Raw genomic sequence first — 23,316 nt, 5'->3', positions numbered from 1 at the left:
TAAAAACTTGAAGAAAAATGAAATTGATTACTTAAGAAAGAAAACCAATAAAATATTTTTGGTAGAAAAGTTTTACAGTTTTGTTCAACTAGATTTTATAAGTATAATTTTTCATTTTCGCTTCCTTCCTCCATCTCTTTAGCTCTTATTATTTTGTAATAACAAAAGAAAGAAACATCGGTTCACTTGCATTTAGGTTCTTCTTTTGTAAGCTCTAATTATTATTTCTTAATAGATTTATCTATCTTGAATGATAGCTTGAGAATAAACATTTTACGTGTTTATAATTTTGGAATACTTCATATATGGTCATTATTTGTGCTAGTTTACAATTATTATTTTTTTGAGGAAAAATATGAATAGTATTTTCATAGACTGTTATAGAGGATTCCAAAATGATTTTGTATTAATAATAGTTGTTCGTTGCTTCTTATAATTCGTCTTGCCAATATGTAGAGTAGGAACCAAAATGATCTTATATTTGATATTTGTGCAATTTTAGTAGTGTACGGTCTTTATTTTATATTTTTACTCATCTTGATTTATAGTCTATGTAACTGAATTTAGTTTATAATATAAGTATACAAGCATCATTCTAGCGATGTGCTCCTGTTAATACATTTCCTTACCCTACATTATAATATAGTTTCGTGGCATTCTATTTAAAAGATATTTGCAGTACACCTTATTAATCTTTTATTTTCTATTTTCAATATAAATTATTACAGTAAAACTTTTAAATATATGATATGTGAGTCTGTGTGTGTGATCACAAAAAAAATAAAAAATAAAAAACACGTGCAAAAATTGAGAAAATAATTGTCATACTATTTTAGTCCTTTTTAAGTAAAAACTGATTAATTCGTACTAAGTACACCCCCTACTTATCTACTTATCGACGCTTAGAAGGCAATTCAGGACAAACTCATAAGCAAGTATGAATTACACTTCGTAAGTCATAATATTATCATAGTATAATCTAATAAATTGTGACAAGGAACTTAATTATTTTATTTTCTGCTTGGTGTTTAGTATTTGTATTAGTCGCTTAATTTAAATTTATATGATATTTTTTTAATTTGATCGAGATTCAAATTTATATGAGATTGTTAAAAGAAAAACACTCTCCCCTACAAAAAAAAATTATTCTCAAATGTCCATGAATTTAATATAACTAGATATAGTAATGCTAAAAAAATACCAAAACCAAACAAGAAACTCATCAATACTTAGAAGCGATTAAAGAAAAGAAACAAACAGAAACGGTAGGCATATCAAGTTACTGAAGATTATTAAGTAGTACTATATATGAACAATAAATCATGTATTGTTATTCCCATTATTCATTATGATTGAGTAATTAGAAGCACTAAAGTAATAAGTACTTCCTTAATCCAAATTCCCAAGAGCAAGAAGGTAGAATTGTGCATTCAAAAAGACTAGTGAGATACTTAACCGTTTGATGAACTCTGCTACTCTCAAGATCTTTCCTTTCCTCCATTATAAGGTAAACCCATTTGGTTTCTCCTCCTTTTTAAGAATACCCATTTGATTAATTATGTAAAGTTTGAATCTTTTGCTGTTTATATGTGATTTTTTGTTGGTTTATTTGAGAATTCTTGATAAAGTTTTGAGTCTTTTGTGTTTTCTTGAATGTACTGAGTAGTGCCTAGTTGGGGTTGGCAGCTGGTTGATCATGAGTTGAAATTTGGACTTTTTGCTGTGTAAATGTGTGTGTTTATTGGTTTCTTTGAGAATTCTTGGTTAATTATTTTATGGGTATTTGTAAAGTTTTCACTTTTTAGACTAAGTGATACATGAATTAATGTTGTAAGTTTTTTTGTGTTTCTTGAATACATTGAGCTTTACTGGTTGTGCATAGAGTGACTTGAATTGGGGTTTATTTGGGGGAAGAGTAAAAGAAAGATTGGATCTTAATTGAGAGTTTGATTTATTAGATTGATGATTTGTATTTGATGAGCCAATACCCCATTTCAACTTTTTTCCCAATTAATCAATTGAAATTGTATATCAGAGGAAAATAATTAGAAAAACACAAGTCCATTGTCGAACAGTCATTATCCATTGGCATGTTACATTGTCTGATAACTTTCAGTACAGTTCACTGATGTCTCAAAACCCAATCTGATCCAAGAGTAAACTAGTTTTACTTTAATAGTAAGTATCTATTTGTTTTCAATAAGGTTGTTTCTTTTCTTAGATATTTCAATAAGCGTAATTCACTCTTCTTTATTAGCTGGGTGTTGATACTTCTCAGTGTTTTGATCGTAGAGATAACTCTGTGTAAATATTGGTATTTGCTCAGATGTCTTGTTTATTCTTTATCATGCTTCATTGACAGCTTCAGTCGAGGAAAGTTGACAATTTTAATGTAGATGAAATTTCTTGCCTGTAGCAGAAAAGATTCTCATGGAGATGAACATCCACATTTAAGGCTCTTCAGATTTGTGGACTTAGTCTCCTAATTGATAGGTATACCGTATACTGCACTCATGCTTCTCGGTTAACTAAGAGTTACTAAGCAGTTTTTCTTTCTTTTTTTCTTTTTTCTCTTCTTCTTTTCTCTGAATAATCTGTTGTGTTATGTATCAACTATCAACTAACAGTGGAACTAGACTTACAATTTTCCTATTCTTGGCTTGATAAATTTTTTGACATTTACACATGTATCGTAAAAAATGACCTTCCCTCATACTGCCTTGTCGCGTTGTCTTAGAGGTCATTGATCACTGATTTCTCTTGTCCATGCAGGACTTTTCATGTCAAGCAACAAACTACTATGGCTGGGAAAACAAATAAAGATATGCACAAAACGGTTGCAAACTTGTCACAAGTAAAAGATGCGTTGAGAAGATTGGGCAAAAAGAGATCAAAGCTGAAATCAAAATCTCACGGGAGGGCTGCTCGTGCATCTTCATCAAAGAGAACAGTTGCTGGTGAAGGTAAGAGAACGGAAATTCCGCAAAAAGCTAAATCATCAAAGAAGCAGTCTAAATTGAGCTGTCAAGGAAAAAAGCTTCAAGCATGCAACTCAAAAGACAACTTAAAACATGAAAACCTGGATACCGGGTCTGAGAAGTTAAAGAAAAGGAGAAGGAAAAAGAGAAAACATAATGCAGATCCCGATGATGTTTCACGTTTACAAAGGAGGACGAGATACCTCTTGATTAAGATGAAGCTAGAGCAGAACCTTATTGATGCTTATTCTGCAGAAGGCTGGAAAGGTCAGAGGTGCGTACCTTATCCCTCTTATCTACAGACGGATTTACTTGCCTAGAGACTCTATACTGAGTATCTTAACTGTTTTGGTCCTCAAATGGTAAGAAACTGAAGAAACAAATGGCACAAGTAAAATGTTTGTGTCCGCATGGTCGTAGGTGTGATAAATATGCATGTTTGATGGACTTGTTTCCTCGTTAACCATTAACTAAAAAGTTTCAACCGTTTGCTTTAAGCTTTTAGTTGAATGCTCTAATCTAATAAGCCTTTCTAGGTAATTTCTTGAAACTTGTCTTGTGCTCTAAAAGAATGAGAAATAAAGGAACTTGTAACCTAGGAGGGGTTTATAGGAAGCCAAAAAACGTGAGCCTTTTTACATACTTCTTAAAGGGGGAGAGCGCTAGGAGAACGTCGAGACGCCATCAGTTTAGAGCGCGAGGCCAGCAGAGCTTGCTGCAGAGGAGATAAGAAAAGGCTCAGCAGAGGGGATCTGGTAACTGTTATGAATGTGGAGGAGTGGGACATTTTTCTCATTACAATGTTCAGACGGACGAATGCTGCTAGGGGAGTGCAGAATAGACCAGCTGAAGATGGAAGAGTGAACATTGTCGAGCCTAGAGCCCTTGACGCTAAAGACATGCAACATTCCTTTACTGTTAAATCTTAATGGTGCTGGGCAGTTGCTTCAAGCGGTTGACTAACTGATATACTGAAGGGTATAAAGTTATTATGCAAATATCACTGTCTGCTCTTTAAGTTAGAGTGTGGTATTGGGAAGACTGCTTCTAGTAAGAGGTTTAACAGAAAGAAAATTTCAGCTCATTGTTAATGAGAGACTCCATGTTGTTCATAATATCTCATGTAGTTTGCTCTGCTTCAAATGGAATACATTGGTTCAACTTTTTATGGTTTTTAACATTGCGAGTTGAAAAGATGTACCGTTTTGATATTAAACTGGAAAAGAAATTGGATCGACCTTCTATTTTAGATACTAATGTATAGTTAGTTCAAATAGTGGGAAAGATTATCCTGTTCGAGTTTTGAGTTGCAAGATATTAGAAGACAAATGTAAGTGTTTCAACAACAGAAGCCTGACTAGTTGGTATCTCCTTAATAAATTCTTTGCTTCCATTGTGTTCTGTTATTCACCAAGTTTGGATAGGTTTCAAGAGATTGTAGGTTTTTTAGGCAATTTTCCTCAAGTAGTTTTAGGTCTATCTCGTAACTTTTTCAGCTATTTCAATCATTATAGTGTCGCATCTCTTAGCTTGTGCATTTTAGAGGTCTGCGTATGACATGGCCTAACCATATCGTGCTACTTTCTCTGAAGTTAGCCTTTATGTGTGTTACTAGCACCTTTGACAGACGTAATTATTTCTAATCTTCTCTACTGCGTCAGTCATCTACCCAAACCACATGTAGCTCTTCTCTCTCGCACTCTATTTATGGTATGTGTGTGTGTGTGTGTGTGTATATATATATATATAGAGAGAGAGAGAGAGAGATAGAGAGATAGAGAGAGAGAGAGAGAGAGATAGAGAGATCTATTTGGATTTCCATCCAAGGCCAAATGGGTCTTGAACATTGTATATGATTTTTCTTTATTTTTGATCATTCATTGCTATTGATGATATTGATGCTGAAAAATAGTAAGTTCAATCGAAAATGGAAAATAGTGAGTAAGATCCGTCATGTGGTTTGAGAAATAAGAGACGATATGCATCAAATATGAGATTGGAACAATGAGGGAATATTAAATTGATTACTTATAATAGTAGACGATGCTGTGCACAAGTTGGATCGGACACCACCATTATAAATTAAAAATAGTAAAGATCTAAAACACTAGTATGGATCTGAGCATCAGCGATGACTTCGTATATGACTAGAGAAAACACGATACAATTTTTTTTCCAGTCCAGAAGATGTATTTATGTCTTAAACTAGGGTAACAATTTCCATGCCCCTCATTTTCTGACCTGCAATCCGAATACGGTTGACTCCACGAGTGACTACCCCAAAATTAAACCTCTGACAGTAGAATCAGCAGAAGGAAAGGATCAATTACACTCAGTATCCTCTTTAGACATATTCAATATGTAAATGCTAGTATAACTTGTTGCTTTCAAGTGAGCAGCTCATTTGACAAGTGACAACTTTCGTTTTTTCATTCAGCCGAGAAAAAATTAGGCCAGAAAGAGAACTACAAAGAGCGAAGAAACAGATATTAAATTGCAAGCTTGGAATAAGGGAGATAGTTCACCGTCTGGATTTGCTTAGCTCTCCTGGGCAGATAGAGGATTCTGCTATTGCTCCTGATGGATCTGTCCATCATGAACATGTAAGCATCCTTTCACAATACTTTTGTCTTTGACTGTTAATTAACCCTTGCGTGTCACCCAGTACCATGAGTGGCTGATTCTCTTTTCTGTTTATTACACTTCATTTCATGTTTTTGCTTGCGCATACTTCTATTGTTTGCACAACTTCCCTTTTTCCGTACCCTCTTACGAACTAATAGCAGCTTCAAAGCTGAAATAGGGGAAAAATGCATAAATAGACAGATAATCAAACTTGGATACAGAGTTCAGATTTTCCTGCTTTATTTTCAGATTATCTGTGCCAAATGCAAATTGCAAGAGGCATTCCCTGACAATGACATCATACTTTGTGATGGTACATGCAACTGCGCCTTCCATCAAAAGTGCCTTGATCCTCCACTATCAACAGAAAATAGTAAGTTAGCTTGAATATGTTTTTATTGCTCCCTTTTCTTCCACTGCTTATGCAGAGCAGCGTGTTACATCTAAATTTGTAACTTCTGTTTAACTTGCAGTACCGCCAGATGATGAAGGCTGGTTTTGCAAATTTTGCAAATGTAAGATGGAAATAATAGACGCAACAAATGCTCATATCGGCACCCACTTTGCTATGGATAGTAATTGGGAGGTTGAGTAATACATTGTTGTACTCTTCATAAAATCATCTTTCACCCCTCCAAGAAATATCTATTGATCAGTATTTAATGATTACGTATCTATTCGATGAATACAGGATATCTTTAAGGAAGAAGCTCTTCTGCCCGAAGGTGGGGAATCCCTGTTATGCGCAGAACAAGACTGGCCATCTGATGACTCTGAAGATGATGACTATGATCCCGAAAAAATTGCTTATAGTCATAGTAGTACTGACAGCTTTGAGAGTGGTTCTTCCAGTGAAGCAAGCAGTGCAAGCATGTTGGGATCACTTGAGGATGAATTGTTAGCCTTAACAGGAAAGCCAGAAGACGGAAGCAGTGGAAAAGATTATCTTTCTGAACAGAGTGCTGGGTTAGATTATGAGGAGACGACTGACTTCGAAGTTCTATCTGGGCCCCGACAGAGAAAAGCTGTTGACTATATCAAATTAAATGATGTGAGTACATTAGTGTCCATAAGCTGCTATTTGACTTTCTACTGCATGCTGTTAGCGAGAAACCAATGATGCTCTTATGTTGCACAGGAAATGTTTGGAAAGCATGCTCCTGCAATCGAGCAAAATAGTGAAGACGAAGATTGGGGTCCAGGTAAAAGAAAGCGTAGAAGAAAGGAGTCTGAATCAGATGCTGCAAGCACCCTTATAACCCTTTTAGAAAGTGAGAAAAGTTGTCCTGAAAAAAGAGCGGATGATGAGGAAAAAGAGTCTTTTGATAAACCAGCCAAGAGAGCAATATTCAGGATTCCTCCTGATGCGGTCGAGGTAGATATGCTTCTTTGCATTATTCGCTGTTACATCAAAGAGAGAACATCTTTTACACTATTCTAACCGTTTAATACTTGTGAGCTTTACCAGGAACTTCGCCGTGCATTTGCTGAGAATGAACTTCCATCTAGAGAAATGAGGGAGAACCTCTCCAAGCAGCTAGGACTTGAATCGGAGAAGGTAATGATAATATTAGTTTGTTGATAAACACCTGGAAGTTTAATTCCTGTAGTACTGTAGTCTTCCATTATTATTAAAGCTAACGTTTGAAGCCAAAACTGTTAGAAATTGGCAACTTAATTGGTCAATAATCCACGAAGTTTAATGTGTTACTCTAGCAACTGATATTGTTACATGTTCGGGGTATAAATTGAATGTTCGAAAGCCTAAACCTTAAGGCCTGATGAGATGTCTGTTGAGGGATAGGTTGGTGGAAGCTACTTTAAACTATTAGCTTTATATTTTGTTGCCGTTTGCTTATTTGTCTTTTTCATGCTATTTCTAGGTTAACAAATGGTTCAAGAATGCACGGTATATGGCTCTTAAAGCTCGAAAGGTAAGGATTGAGCTAAAGTTACAGGTGTCCTTCAATTTTAGTCCTTAAGTTACCCAGAGCCTCTTCCGATTCTCCTTGATGATCCGTACTTCAATTTTAGTCCTTACGTTTCTCAGAGCCTTCTCCATCTTTTTTCTTGCCATTTCTGCTTTTATCATGATTGTGATGATCATTACATTACCTTTGGCATTATCATTTTATCAGTTACTTTTCTGTTCTTTTACGGGCTACTTTATGAACTCTAAACTTCAGGGGCTGAAGTACATTTGGCCCAGAGCTGAATATTTCTGTTCTGAAGTCCTTTTACATTCATGGGTATCAGCAGGTTGAGAGCGCAGAACCGTGCCAAGTTACTAGTCCTACAACATCAGAAGGATGTGTATCTGAGACTGTAAAGGATAAACCTGCAGATCAGATTTCGTCAAGGGATGAAGAAGAAAATGTAGCCCATGCATGTAACCTTGAGAGATCACCTAATGAAGAAACTGCCAACTTGATGATCAGTACTTCCAAGAAAAAGCATGGCAAAAAAGCCGTAAAACCATCAATAGACAAATTAGAGGTACGTTTTAGCGGAGGACCCATGTGCAGTTCTATTTGGTCTTCTTCTACATTAATAAATATATGCTATAGTATATTGGATGACTGATTTCTATTCTGAAGTATAAGAAAATATTCTTTGCCTGCGCTTCGTTTCTTAGCTCGGGATCATATTCTCTCTAGTGAAAGTTATCATGTGGGTTTAACTATCAGAAAAAGAAAATTATTTAAAAGAATAATTAAAAGGAAATTAAAAAATGCAAAAAAGTATAAGGAAAAGAAAATAGCTTATCATCTGGGTGAGAAGATATTTTTTGCCGGTTAGAGGATCTTGTACCAAGACTGAAGTGACATGTACTACAGGTTTTCAAAAAATAATGAATGCAAATTTAGCTGCAGAAATAGGCAACCAATCTATGAACGGAATCGTGGAAGCCCTCCCATTTTTATCTCAATGCATGCTATATTGCTATTTCAAGCACAATTTGCTTGCTATTTCCTATTTCAAAATTCAAACTTTAGAAGTTAGTTCAGTTTTCGCTGAGAATTTTATACAAGTAGCATTTCCCGTATTCCTTTCTTAGTTATTGTTCAATATTCACTCTAGTTGAAAAAAAAGATTTATTTCCTGTTTTAGTCATTTCTCACTTGAGAAGTCTATTTGAAAGGCCGAGGTACGTTATATTTGTGTTCTAAGAATTTTCTGTTCCAAGCAGACAACTGTAGAATTTGGCGATGATGTGAGCTTGAAACTACTGAGAGAGAGAGCAAAAAAGGAAAGGAGAAAACTCAATTCCAAGGAAAGGGAAAGAATCCAAGAAGCTGAAGCTGAGATGCAGAAGCTTTGCGGAATCAAGAACAAAATAGCGAGACTACATGATGTTTTACTAAGGCTTCCAAATTGCAGATTTAGAAGAGCAGATGCTTCTCGTGTAGATGAATCTTCGGTTATCTTTGTACCTGTTGCAGAATTACAGGAGAAAAGGTGATTTTTCACATCCTTTTCTTTTGACAAATCAACAAATGACAAACAAGGAGGTTGTTCCAGGCAAATATAGAAGCATAATTCTTCTTTTTAGCATATACATGTACAGTTCTCAATTTTTCGTAGGACTTACTATTAAATAGTGTACAAGATGGTAACTTTTTTTAGTAGATCAGTTCCAGTTACATGAATAGGTAACCGGGGCATTTATTTTTCGGTGCTTAACCTTCAAAATGTGGCATGAGGATCTTGAGAGAAGTTTCACATAATGTTTCCTGCAATATTAAATTTTGAATGTGATGTGTTGTCTCGGATGCAAGTGCGCAATGGTGCATGCTTGTTTGTTTTGCAATATATTTTGTTCTCTACTTTGGAGTTCTGGCTTATTGACTTTTACAATTCTGTCTTACTTTTTGATTGCATTAGAACTTAGTTATGCGATACTTCTCTGAAAGAAAATGTATAATAGGCATTTTCCTTTTGATAAATGATGATGCACAGACTCATTTGCACGCTCATCGACTATTTCATTAGGCTACCCTGCCTGTCTTAACCCTGATTTTTCATAATTATCATCCAACTACCTCTCACTATTCGCATATATAGGTAACTCCTATCCACTTTGGTTTATAACCTGATTGGCTTTTTACCTTGCTTGTATTTGGACCGTGATTTTTCGTAACTTTCATTTCATTTCATTGACTGCTAGGCCACCTTATTAATGCTTAGACCGCTAGGCCACACCCTAAAGCAAAACGCTTAGTAGCCGGACATCGGAGGCATATTTCGTTCTACTTGTTTTCTAGTTACACGGACACCAATATCTTATGACAGCACGCAGTTACTGTGTTGTTACTTGTTGCTCTTTTTGGAAACACATTGCTTCTCAGGTGTATATCAATTCTCAGCAGAGTAGTGGATGAGTTATTGGGTACCAGCTCTTGATTTGTGATTGTCATTGTTAATGTAGATAGATGTGTTACTCTAAAAGAGAGGCTATTCTTCTTTCTGGCTTGCTAGTTGCTAGAGAAGTTTGATATGAAAGAATGATTCACTGTGAGTGAGAAAACTATTTTCTAACTAACCACTTGAATCGATGACAAATTGGAACATTACTCCATTTATTTTGATGTTGTGAGTGAAGTCTGCACCGTCCACCCTTCATGCCTCTGCTCTTGAATTGACGACAAACGTTGAGTGAAAACATATGAACAACACAGGCAAGATTTGTTCATTCAGTAAAACTTATAAATAATTTAACAAGATTGATAAAATTTAGTTTTGCCGTTGTCAACAATTGAACAACACATACATACGACCAATTATATAGTACCAAACACTCGGTACAACTCCTGAACCATTTAACAAACGTGATTTTGTCGTTCTCCCATTTGTGTTTTGTGCAGCGCCAAAGCTATTTTTACAACACTTGAACGCCTCACATCAATTTGTTGCTGCAAGTCTCCCGATTGTACCTATTCTATTTTTGATTTTTCATTTGGATGATTCAATTTGAGCTTATGTTTAAAGTCTAGGTAACACATTATATAATGGTATCCTGTGATTTCTTTGAAATAAGTTGCCAAAACATAGGAGCCTGTTTTCTTTACAACGCACACTCAATTCCCAGGATAGTTGCTTTGCATTATCAGCTATAGGTTTCATGGCATATCACTGAGCACTGAACAAATAAATGTGAGATAAAGCATAAACAATTCCAACTTCAAATAGAAAAAGGTGAATTGCAACAAATTAAAAACCTACCTAAGAACAGTTGATGCGCCCCTGACAATCCCTTGGACTACCAAATATCCTGAAGATGTAATGTACACCAAAGATTCATACTGATCTCTAAAATTAGTTCGGAATTGAAATGTGTGAAAGAAATCACTAACAAATGTTCTGCTTCACTGCAATTGCAACTTATAAGTTGATAAGTCGTCGGTTGAGAGAGCTGCCCTAGCAATCTGAGAACTATAACTACTTAACTTCTGAGTTACTAAGCACAGCAATGAAATCCAGACACAATTAGCATTGGCCTTTTAAAACGAGAAGAAAAATAAGTTCTCCCCACAATTATCACCCAATGGCTCGAGAGGCCAGTAAAGAATAGATAGTACAGATCAACACATACTATCCTAACATAGGAGAGTAGGCTTTGAAGGGCAAAGTAGCTTTACTAGTAAAAGCATTTAAGGAATTCTTTTGAGATGTGTCACAAATAGACATCAAATAGAACACTCAAAAGCTAAAAGGTAAAACTGACAACAAAACATTAGAAAGTAGGGGATGCCACAAAATTTAACAAAAACTTCAAGAAGTGTGACCCTCCTCGGCAGCACCTTCAAAAGTTTCACCAGCCACGAGATCTGGTACTTCATCATCATCTTCTTGTGCTGCGGCTGCACCTGCAGCCTCACCTGTACCTGCAGCAGCACCCTGCTTCTGGAACTGCTCAGCCAACTTCTTCAAATTCTCCAAATTATCAGGACCTGAAAAATTTGTACAAATTTTTCAACAATCAATATATACATATATGTTTAGTTGTTCAAAAACATTGGTCATGTCTAAACTACTGTAAGCAAAATAATGACCACATACCCAATTGGTGAATAATTTGAGGAAGGATATCCTGCAATTCTGCAAGAAAAAAGAAATATAGCTTAGAAATTGTCGTGCATCATACAGGAAACAAGAATGAGCGAATTATCACAAATTCCAAGAGTTTCAATACTAATATGTGATCAAAACGTCAAGCAAAACGAAGTAAACAGTAAGGAAGCGCATATCCTCAAACAATCAAGGACCCTTCTTACATCTGAAAACCAACAGAAGAAAATGCTATTTTTTTCTTTTGGACATAGTTCATAGAGCTAGGCTGTGGTTTAATTCACAATGTAGCAGCTACCAAGTAAAACCAAAGCATGAGGAAAGAGTAGAACACATACTCTTTGTCTGAGGGGAACCACTAACGACCCATGTGTTTGCAGCAATAGATGCTTGAACTGAAGAATTCAGAAAAAAAAAAGGTTATTATAATGGCAAATGACTAAACTAAGTGAAATATAAATGTATTTGTTACCTTTGGGGTTAATGAATTGGATAACAACATCCTCCTTGAAAATGTTGACTTCTTCAATAGCAGGAATGGCATTGACACCTATTCTTTTCAATGTGCTCTGTAGTCTTTTGTCATCGGTTGTAGTCGTCTTGTGAACGGCCTTCTTCTTTCTGCAGAAGAAGCACTAATTCAGCACTATTTAAAATATGACAAGACACAAAGAGATACCTAATCATTCTCCTCTTGTTTCCCTTTTTTCCTTGACAAGGTGTTCCTTTTTTTCTCCTTTCTTCACTTAAGTTCTGACCCTTAATAAAACTGCATAACCTATATCTTTTAAGTTTGCAACAAGACATACATTTTTTTTCAATACAGTACACTACACATTCCCATGTGGTGTAGTCAACTAGTCGCAACAGCTACAGAAAAATAAACAGACCTTCTCATGGTACCCTTTCCACCGGTTCTGACCGAACCGGCCATCTTACGCAGCTTTTCTACATTCATCTGTCCAAGAAAATCACCAAAAAAATATATTTCTCAGCAAACAAAATAATGTATAAAAAAAACTTGCATGACCATTGCATTCTATTTCATTAAGCACAGTATATCCGTAACAACCTCCAGGTATAAACTATACTAAACAACAGCCACAAAGTTCAAAATAAAAGAAAAGACTCTAGGAGTCTGAAACACGAGTGCATACATATTAGAGCTAACAGTAGGTACCAACTTAACAAAAGCAAGACTAGATAACATCTAAAGTATATTATTACCCCCAAGAACAATACTCTCATTATTTAGAGGTAAACACCAGTTTCCTCAACTATAGCTAAACTATGTATGAATATTTTTAACCATAATATTTGTCACCAATAATCCTTTAATATAGTTAAAGAACATGTAAATTTTATTTACAAATTCACAAAATAATGACCAAATTCACTTTACAATTAAACTGCATTGTACTTATTGTACCATATACACACACTTTTAATATAGGAGAAAACAGTCTAAGTTCCATAAAGTTTGCAACTTTTCTTTTATAATTGTGGTGTCCGGACCAGCTTATATGCAACTCGACTAATTCCACGGGTAACTACTACCCGGCACAGGTACCGGGTAAAGGTTGCAACTTTTTCAACAGACTAAGATCCAATAAACATAAACCCTAACCCAATCAATAAAACAGATTCATCCAAACCAAATAAACACAAGCTATTCTTCAATAATATCATCCCATTAAAAACTATACTAACACAGAATTAGAGATATGTGCAATAAAGATACATACAAGCAAGAATAATTCAAGAAAAGCATAAAATTGGAGACCTATTACAGAGATTAGTAGGGTGGTGGGGTGGGGTGGTAGGGGTACAGAGAGCTAACCTTGAAGAGTTAGCTAAAACCCTAGCCGCAGTGGAAGGGAGAAGCAAAGGGCTGTAAAATGAAAGACAGATGGAGGGTTTGCTTGGTTGCCGATAAAGTTTTATCGTGCTATATAATGCGTACAATTCCTGGATTTCCATTTTTGCCCTTTTCTTCTTAAAAGACGTTTATATCCTGCTCTCTCATTTTCCCTTTTTGTTTTTGCTACTTTCCAAACATATTCTATGCTTTGATGGTGAGAGAAATAAGAGAAATTAAGGGAAAATGATACTCTTCATGTGATAAAGTTTATTATTTGGAGATAAAAGAGTTTTTTCACCATGACATTTATATATTTTATAAATATTTTAAATTATTAATTATTATAAGTTATAGTATATTTTTATGTAATTTTTAAGTGTGTGTGTGTATATATATATATATATATATATATAAACTTTCATTGCAACAAGTTAAGAGATTTTAGATTCAAATTTACACCAAAAAATAAATAATTTGACCCTAAACAATTATTGCCATATAAAGTAAGACAAAGAGAGTACTAGCAAAGAAAGTAGATGAAATTTGAAGGAATGATGATTATTTTTTCTTTATTTAGTTTGGGCAAAAGTAAAGGTGGAAAAATTAATTTATACCATGTCTGACTCAGGCGAAGTAGCAGCTGAAGTTGTTTTACATTTAAGCTAAAACTTCATGCTAATGCATGCTGAAGTTATTTATCCTGCAGTCAACAGTTTTGTCATGAGTTTTATCCAAAACTTGAGTATAAACATGCTAAAGTTATTTAGTTCATATGCTAAAATTTCAAACTAAACATGCTGAATTTATTTAGTTCATTTGTTAAAATTTCAGTTTAAACATGCTGAAGTTATTTAGTTCATTTGCGAAAACTTCAGACTAAACATGCTTAAGTTTTTATCTTGCAATATGTAACTTTCTAATGAGTTTTTGCTAATGCATGCTGAAGTTATTTAGTTCATTTGCTAAAATTTCAGACTAAACATGCTTAAATTATTTAGTTCATTTGCTAAAATTTCAGACTAAACATGCTGAAGTTATTTAGTTCATTTGCGAAAATTTCAGACTAAACATGCTTAAGTTTTTGTCTTGCAATATGTAATTTTTTAATGAGTTTTTGCTAATGCATGCTGAAGTTATTTAGTTCATTTGCTAAAATTTCAGACTAAACATGCTTAAGTTATTTAGTTCATTTGCTAAAACTTCAGACTTATCATGCTTAAGTTATTTAGTTTATTTGCTTAAACTCCTGACTAAACATGCTTCAGTTATTTAGTTCATTTGCTAAAAATTCATGCCAAAACATGCTGAAGTGTTGTCATGCAGTCTACAGTTTGTCAATAGTCCTGAAGGGCAAAATTATCTTTTTAAAACGCTTTTAACAAAAAAAAAAGGGGTACGGATGCAAACGAAAAAATAAAACGGGTATAAGTTAAAAGGGGACGACCAAATAGGGCGCCCCATGCAATTTTTATAAAAGTAAGGCTTTAGAAGAGCCCGAAGAAGAAGAAGAAGAAGGAGGAGGTCTTATGGGTGTTGCATCTTTTGAGTATAATTTAACTAAGGTAATATAAGAAAAATAAAATTGCTTAATTTTGAATAATATATAGGCAAATAATTTTTATGCTACTCTCTTCACCCCCTTTTCCCCAAATCCCCATGTTTCCTTGCTCCTCCCTCCTCCCTCCACCCCCCCCCCCCACAAATAACCAACGTTTTCAGAACTCTATTTTCTTCAAGAATTTAATTATTCTTTTAAAAATTCACACAAACTCAAAAGGGACTAATGTGCTGCTTTACTTTTTCACTTAAAAATAATGTTAAAATTTGTGCTACATAATGAGGAAAATAATTTTTTATGCTACTATCCTCACCCCTCCTTCCCCCAAATCCCCATGTTTTCTGTGCTCCCACCAATACCCAATGTTTTCAGGACTCTATTTTCTTCAAGAATTTAATTATTCTTTTAAAAATTTACACAAATCCAAAGAAACTAATGTGTTGCTTTACTTTTTCAAGCAAAAACAACATTGAAATATGTGCTCCATAACTAAAAAGAAAGTACTTTTTTTTGTTGAAAAAGAAAGTACTCATTCTACAATATGAAAAGAAAGTACTCATTTTGTTGCAATAAAAGAAAATATTTTTTTTACATCATGAAAAGAAAGTACTCATTTTGTTGAAATAAAAGAAAATATCTTTTATATATCATGAAAAGAAAATACTTATTTTATTGAAATGAAAGAAAATAATTTTTCTACATCATGAAAAGAAAATACTCATTTTGTTGAAATGAAAAAGAAAGTATTCTTAATAATATTTATATTTAGAGTGGAAGATGGGTAGGAGAGTGTTGAGAATTGAGTTTTGATGATTAACAATTGTGTGCAATGAATGTGTGCTAAGAACCAGGTTCTCAAAGTAGATGTTGAAGGTCATTAAAAGGCAGTAATTTTTATACAAAGTTACTACAATCCGATATTGCTAGGAAGAACTCTTGATGCGATAAGGATTGTTGCCCAAGGATAACTGGCAGAATATCTAGCAAATATGAGTCACAAGATTTGTGAAGTCATCGAGACTTGAGGATTTGCAAGCAAACGTGAGGTTGACTATGTATAGGACTTCCAAAGATCTCAGAGTATTGGGAAGTTAAATACTTTGCCTATGGATTGTTGAAGACCATTCTTTTGCATATTGACTGAAGAACATAGCATAGAATTTTCAGTTCAACACTCAAGTCTCTCATCAGGTATATTCTGAACGTCATTTTCTTGAGTCAATTTAGTTCATGTGTATTAGGAGATTGAGTTGTAATCAAGATGTTATTCAAACAATGTTAGTTGGAGTATTGTCCGAGTGTGAAAGTTAGAGTAACTTGTAATTTCATACAACAAGTAGAAGTAGGAGAAATGTGAGGTATTGGGTTACAAATGTTGTAATTAGTACATTTGGCTTAATAGTTCTAGTAAAGTTGAAGTTAAAATTATACGTGGTAGGTCGTGATTTTTGCACCTTTGATCCGAATAATTTTTCACGTAAAAATTATTGGTTCTTACTTTACTATTTATTTTATTTACGCGTAAGGAGTAAGATAAAGAACCAAGTTTTTTGATAATTTCGGAAGGCACTCAAATTAACAATTAGTATCAGAGCAGGTTCTCTTAAACGTGGTTAAAACCTAGAGAGATCTTAGAAGAAAATGAGTGTTCCACCTAAAATCAACGAAGGACAGTCAACTACTAGACCACCTATGTTTAATGAAAAATACTACAGTTGGTGGAAGGCAATAATGGAGGATTTTCTAACAGCTTAGGACTATGAACCATGAACTATAGTCAATCGAGGAACAATGCCTCCCACCAAATAAAATGGGCAAAATGAAATTGTTCCCAAAGACCCTTCTGAATTTGTGGTAGCATACTTCAGGATGGTGAAAAGGAATGCAAACGGCAAGAAAATTCTCAACGATGGGCTTAGTCCTGATGAGTCTACGAGTGTAACAAACTGAATTATATGGTCAAATACTGTCCAATGTGAGAAATTGAATGAAAAACAAAGAGCCGAATAATAAAAAAGAGATAAGATGAAAGAGTGAGGCTTAAACAAAAATTCTAGGCAATGGATTCACTAAGGACATGAAACCAACTTTTCTAGCAGCATACGAAGATAGTGGAAGTGACAAAGAGTAGGAGAAAGAAGACGAGGCCATCAGTCTTCATGCGGTAATTGACTCACACGAGGTCGTTAAGGCTAAGCCTCCCGTACATCTAGGAATGCATATCGAAACCTCCCTCCTTTTGATGGACACCGCTATGATGAATGGAAGATGTGTATGGAAGCGTTCCTTCAAGCAACTGATTTTGACCTATGAATAATTGTCAATCACGGTCCAATCACACCCACTAAAGTGGATATCAATGAAATCAAGAGCATCAACATATAGGAGGAATATGATGCAGAGGATCATTAGATAATTCAGAAAAATGCTAAAGCAAAGGATCTTATTTATACGAGTCTGCCAAGAAATATCCTCTACAAGGTGTCACACTGCATCTCTGCCCATGATATATGGATGACTCTAGAACCTGATTTTGAAAATAAAAATATTGAGTTAGCACTTATGGAAATTAAAGAAAGCAAGACAGAATAAGAAATGATAGGGATGATGGTCATGAGTGACTTAGAGACTGAAGACGAAGCAAATCAGGTAAGTATTTTTAATTAGAAAAACAATATGCATGCTATGTTCAAAAATAACTAATGGCCATAATAATAACCATGATGAGTGAGATAGGTTAAGTGCTGAAAATTATTAGTTAGTGAGTAATCTTTCATGTGTCAAACTTGATTTCAAAAGGCTTGAATCTAACAAAATTGATCTTAAAGGGCAAGTTAAGGAACTGAAGAACCAAGTCCTTGAACTCACTTTACTTAATGAGAAACAAGTTGTTGCCAATGGAAAGGGAATAATAAGTGGCATGCAAAACAATCTTGAAAAGGAACTGAAAGAGTTAAAGGATAATCTGTATTATGCTGATAGTAGGAATAAAATACTACAAGAGAGCTTTGAAAAGGCAAAGTATGAACTGTCTAGGCTAAGCAAGTGGCATAGACCTCTGATGCTTTGAATTGGCTAAATGAAAATTGCAGCACAAATAAATCAGGAATTGGCTATAGGAAATATGTACCTAGATTTTGTCACGACCCCAAATTCCCACCGTGGAGTGTCATGATGAAAACTAGTCTCTAAGACTAGGTAAGACTAACATACAAGAGAATTTAACATAAATAACGACTAAGAATGTTAAATTAACTAATAAATCTCCTGATCTCTTTACTACTAAATAACAATCACAAACTTTCCCCAAAACCGATGAAGCTGAGTCATAAGCTCTAAGAAGTACAGTAGAGTCTCAAAATACAATATTGTTCGATGCGAAAATAAACAGTTGAAAAAATAATGGTAAAAGGTGACTCCGAGGCCTTGCGGATATCAAACAGGTATACCTTGAAGTATTCGGAATAGCTAATCCAATCACTGACGTCCGACACGAGCAGAAATACTTGGATCTGCACAAAAATATGCAGAAGCGTAGCATGAGTACACCACAACGGTACCCAGTAAGTATCAAACCTAACCTTAGTAGAGTAGTGACGAGGTCAGGTCAAAACACCTACTAGAACAAAGAAAACTGAACAGAGTATAATATAATCTAATAACGGAAAGTAAGGAAATAAATGACAACAAATCAGTACAATGATGTAAGGCTAACAACGAATATTGCAGCAATAAAGGACAACAACAATGAGCATATGATAATGTGATGATCGGATAGGTCGTCTAGAGTTTTAACCCTTAATTCTGTATTTCGAAACCTCAAATAGCTCCCTTTAGCCTATCTCAATTTGCGTGCACAATCAGTGTCTTTAATTATTTGAATTGTTTAAAAATTAGCTTAAGAATTACTCTAACGTTGGCTTGCCTAACAAGTAAAATGTTAGGCGACATCACGGTCCCGAATGTGAGAATTTCGGGTCGTGACAGATAAGAACAATAAGTAATCAAATACAGTCAAATACAAGTAAAACAAATGAAGGAATAATAAAAAAAAACTTTCAACCAACAAGCTATTTTTAACATAGAATGTACAACAAGAATCATAACCAAGGCACCACACCTCATTTTCACATTTCAAAATCTACAATTACATTCTTCTTTATATCGCCGTGTGAGCCTTGCATTAATTTAAAAATATTTTTTTCGAAATAGCTACACGTGCTTTAACCCCTTTATCTCACCGCGTAGCTTCAAGTAAATCTCTTACTAGCAACACGCGTATAAATTCCATTTTATCTTGCCGCATGCACATCAACCTCTATCCTTATACCGCCACATGCGCATCAATATCACAACACTATGATCAACTCGCACCACACATGCCCATATGCCACAACATTGACATAATTAACAATACCAATACTATCACAACACATAACCCACGACTTAACCACAATGTATACAATAATCTCAATAACAACAAAATGGATGAGAAATAACCCAACAAAGAAAGATATCTCAATAATCAATAACTTCAACCACAATGTGTTAATAGCTTTCACAACTACAACTTCAATAACCCAATAATTAAGGTATTTCCATGAAACGGCAACTTCCAATTCAAGTACATGACATAAACTTAACAATAAAAGAAATAGCATGAAATAGAAACTAAGTCTAAATACATGAGAGTAACTCAACAATGGAAAGAATGGCATGTAACAACTACTACAAGTAAATGCACATAAGAGTAACTTGACGATGTTAACTAGAACATGTAATGGCAATTTCAATTAAAGCATGTGAGAATAAAATTAACAACGAAAGATGGAACAAATAATAGTAACTTCAATTAAGTGTTTACGAGTAACCTAAGAGCCTAAAATGGTCAAATACCATACATAAGCCCGTGTATACACTCGTCACCTCATATACACGTCATCCACATAATTTGAATAGTACAACCAAACCAAAACCTAAGGGGTAGTTTCCCCCACACAAAGTTAGATAAGATACTTACCTCAAATAAGCTAAACCAATCCACTAATAAGCCCTTCCTGCGCAAATTCAACTCCAGACGATACGAATCTAACCAAAATAACTTAATACTATAAATACAAGCCATAGGAAGCAATTCTGAATAATAAAGTTTCAATCTTTAATGAAAATCAAAAGGTCAACTCAAAAAGTCAATCCCGGGCTTGCACCTCGAACCCCGACCAAACTCAAAAATTTCAAATACCCATTTCGATACGAGTCCAACCATATCAAAATCATTCAATTCCGACCTCAAATCGACCTTCAAATCCTTAATTTATGGTTTAGGAAAGTTTTTACAAAAATTCCCAATTTCTCAAATTCAAATCACTAATTAAATGATAAAAACATAGATGGAATCATGAATAATGAATATATTCGAGTAAAAAACACTTATCCCAATCCAACTCCAAATCGCCCAAAACCGAGCTCTACAACTCAAAATATGTTAAAATGAATCAAACCCTCTAAATAGAGTACTATATAGTCTGCCCAAATGTTATACATCGCGATCGTGGAAGTAGCCTCGCGACCGCGAAGAACAAAATTGCATAGCTGCAAGAACATCTTACGCGAACGCAACAATCCAGTTGCGAACGCGATGACCATTCGCTCAAAGCTACGCGATTGCGGTCTATATATCACAATCGTAAAGAACAAACGTGTGCCACCCCTCTGCCTTATTTCCCTTCCACGCGAACGTGTCTCCTTGCTCACGTTTGCGATGAACAACCTACCTCAAACTTCTCGAACGCGTCCCTATATTCACGAACGCGATCTACAAATCCTACCTGCCACCAAATAGAGCCACGCGATCGCGGCATCCCCTACGTGATCGTGAAAAAGGAAACCATACATCAGCTGATAACAATCCAAAACTTAGAGAAATGGTCGGAAACCCATCCGAAACACACCCGGGACCCCCGGGACCCACTCTAATCACACCAACCAATTTCAAAATATAACACAAACCTACTCGAGGCCTTAAATAACTCTAAACAACATCAAAACTATGAATCGCACCCCAGTTCAAACCTAACGAACTAATGAACATTTCCATATCCCAAACTTGCACCGAACAAGCCTAAACAACTCCTAATGACCTCAAATTTTGTATGTAAGTCCCAAATGACACAACATACCTATACCAAATCTTGGAATCACAATCCAAGCACGATATCAATAAAGCCAACCCTTGGTCAAACCTCTTAATCTTTCAAACCTTCAACTTTTCAACTTTCGCCAAAAAGTACCAAATCAACATACGGACCTCCAAATCAACACTCGGACATACGCCTAAGTCCAAAAATCACCATATAAAACTACTAAAACCATCAAAACTCCATTTCAGAATCTTATACACACAAGTCAAACTCTTACCAACTCTTTGAACTTAAGCTTCCAACTTTGGGACTAAGTATCCCAATTAACTCCGGAACTCACCCAAAACCAAACCAACCACCCCCCGCAAGTCACATAACCACAAAAGAACATATAAGAGGCAATAAATAGGGTAACATGGCTATAATACTCAAAATAATTGGTCGAATCATTACAGATTTGATCCTAAGTATGTAGGAATTTCTGTAATAAGATGTGTTCTCACTGTGGAAAGGTGGGACACTTCAGAGACAATTGCCCTGCTTTAATTCATGCTCAGTTCAAAAAAACTTTTGTCCTACTTAAACATGTGGCAATATAAGAAAAACCCACAATCACCCCCTGTTCAAACTAAGTGGATTAAGGTCAATAAGAAAAAGACATCAAATGCTCTACCTTCCTGGGAAAAAAGAGATTTAATTCATCCTTTTTCAAATAAAAAGGGACTCAAGCTTGTCTGGGTTCCCAAAACTAATCTGTGATTTTTGTTGCAGGCTAAAATGAGAGGAAGCAATCGAGATTAGTATCTAGACAGTGGTTGATCAAAACATATTACTAGTGAAAATAAGAATTTTCTCTCAGTGACAACCTTCCAAGGGGGAAGTGTGTCCTTTAGAAATAAGAAGAAGGGAAAAATAACAGGTATTAGTAAAGTTGGTAAATCACTCTCTGATGCTATAGAAGATGTATACTATATAGTTGGACTCAAGCATAATCTCCTCATTATATCTCAAATATGTGATAAAGGTAATGAGGTAAAGTTCAATTCAACAATATGTACTGTCACTAAGCTGGATACTAATGAGATTGTTCTAAAAGGTAAGAAACATTACAATGTCTACAAGATATCTATTATATTTCTTCCTCAGAGTGATCATACATGTTTAAGTGTAGTGGAAGATGATCCCCTATTGAGGCATATAATACTAGGTCATGCCAGTATGTCTCAACTTAATAAGCTGGCAACAAAGGACCTGGTCCTTGGGTTACCAAAAGTTGAATTTTCATCTGATAAGGTTTGTGATGCATGTGTCAGAGGTAAACATATAAGGTCTTCTTTTAAATCTAAGAAACTTGTTAGTACCTCCACACTCCTTGAACTTCTCTACATGGACCTATGTGGACCCATGAGGGTAAAGAGTGGGGGAGGAAAGAAGTAAGTGTTTGTGATTGTTGACGACTTCTCTAGGTACACATTGACCTTGTTTCTAGTATCTAAAGATGAAACATTTGATGTATTTTGTGTGTTTGTCGGAATGATTCAACATAAACTGGGAAGTGTTGTGTCAAGTATAAGAACAGATCATAGAACTGAGTTTGAAAATTCTAAATTCCTTGAATTCCATAGCATTCATGTCATTAAACATAACTTCTATGCACCCAGAACTCCATAGCAAAATGGTGTTGTGGAAAGAAAGAACATATGTCTTGAAGATATGGTTAGAACCATGCTAATTGCCAGTGGATTGCCTAAAAGCTTCTGGGCCGAGGCAGTCACTACTGCTTGTTACTTGTTAAATAGGTGCATAGTCAGACCCATTCTTGAGAAAACTCCCTATGAGTTACTTCGAGAAAAAATGCTCAACATCATTCACCTAAGAGCTTTTGGTTGTAAATGTTTTGTGCACAACAATGGCAAATAAGCTTTAGGTAAATTTGATAATAGAAGTGATGATGGAGTATTTTTGGGATATTTACCACATAGTAAAGCGTACAAAGTGTTTAATAAAAAAACTATGTAGGTGGAAGAAAATGTGCATGTAATCTTTGATGAATCTAACAACATGACTGAGAAAGGTTTGCAGGAT

General features: G+C 35.0%; 2 protein-coding genes across 8 annotated transcripts; one reads left to right on the top strand and one right to left on the bottom strand.

The window, feature by feature from the left end:
* The first annotated feature begins 1,202 nt into the window (after positions 1-1,202).
* On the top strand, positions 1,203-9,373 carry LOC107825426 (pathogenesis-related homeodomain protein). 7 transcript variants are annotated; one of them, XM_075221527.1, is made up of 12 exons: positions 1,203-1,507; positions 2,420-2,493; positions 2,773-3,252; positions 5,416-5,581; positions 5,853-5,976; positions 6,077-6,189; positions 6,295-6,654; positions 6,742-6,978; positions 7,072-7,161; positions 7,487-7,537; positions 7,863-8,099; positions 8,794-9,373. In XM_075221527.1, the coding sequence occupies exons 3-12, from the start codon at positions 2,801-2,803 to the stop codon at positions 9,064-9,066; spliced, it is 2,103 nt and encodes a 700-aa protein (XP_075077628.1). In that variant the 5' UTR covers positions 1,203-1,507; positions 2,420-2,493; positions 2,773-2,800; the 3' UTR covers positions 9,067-9,373. The 7 variants fall into 7 exon arrangements, with proteins under 7 accessions (XP_075077628.1, XP_016507768.1, XP_075077629.1 ...); XM_016652282.2 differs by having other exon boundaries at positions 7,860-8,099; XM_075221528.1 differs by having other exon boundaries at positions 2,417-2,493.
* Positions 9,374-11,219: 1,846 nt separating this feature from the next.
* LOC107825427 (basic transcription factor 3) lies at positions 11,220-13,659 on the bottom strand. The gene is made up of 6 exons (XM_016652285.2): positions 13,513-13,659; positions 12,563-12,630; positions 12,145-12,293; positions 12,011-12,067; positions 11,664-11,702; positions 11,220-11,554 (listed from the first exon to the last, which is right to left on the bottom strand). The coding sequence occupies exons 2-6, from the start codon at positions 12,628-12,630 to the stop codon at positions 11,376-11,378; spliced, it is 492 nt and encodes a 163-aa protein (XP_016507771.1). The 5' UTR covers positions 13,513-13,659; the 3' UTR covers positions 11,220-11,375.
* Between the last annotated feature and the right edge of the window lie 9,657 nt (positions 13,660-23,316).

Source organism: Nicotiana tabacum, chromosome 9, assembly GCF_000715075.1.
Source record: "Nicotiana tabacum cultivar K326 chromosome 9, ASM71507v2, whole genome shotgun sequence".
Taxonomy (NCBI): Eukaryota; Viridiplantae; Streptophyta; class Magnoliopsida; order Solanales; family Solanaceae; genus Nicotiana; species Nicotiana tabacum.
Note: the sequence above shows the minus strand (reverse complement) of the source record. Positions and strands in the feature narration are given on the sequence as shown.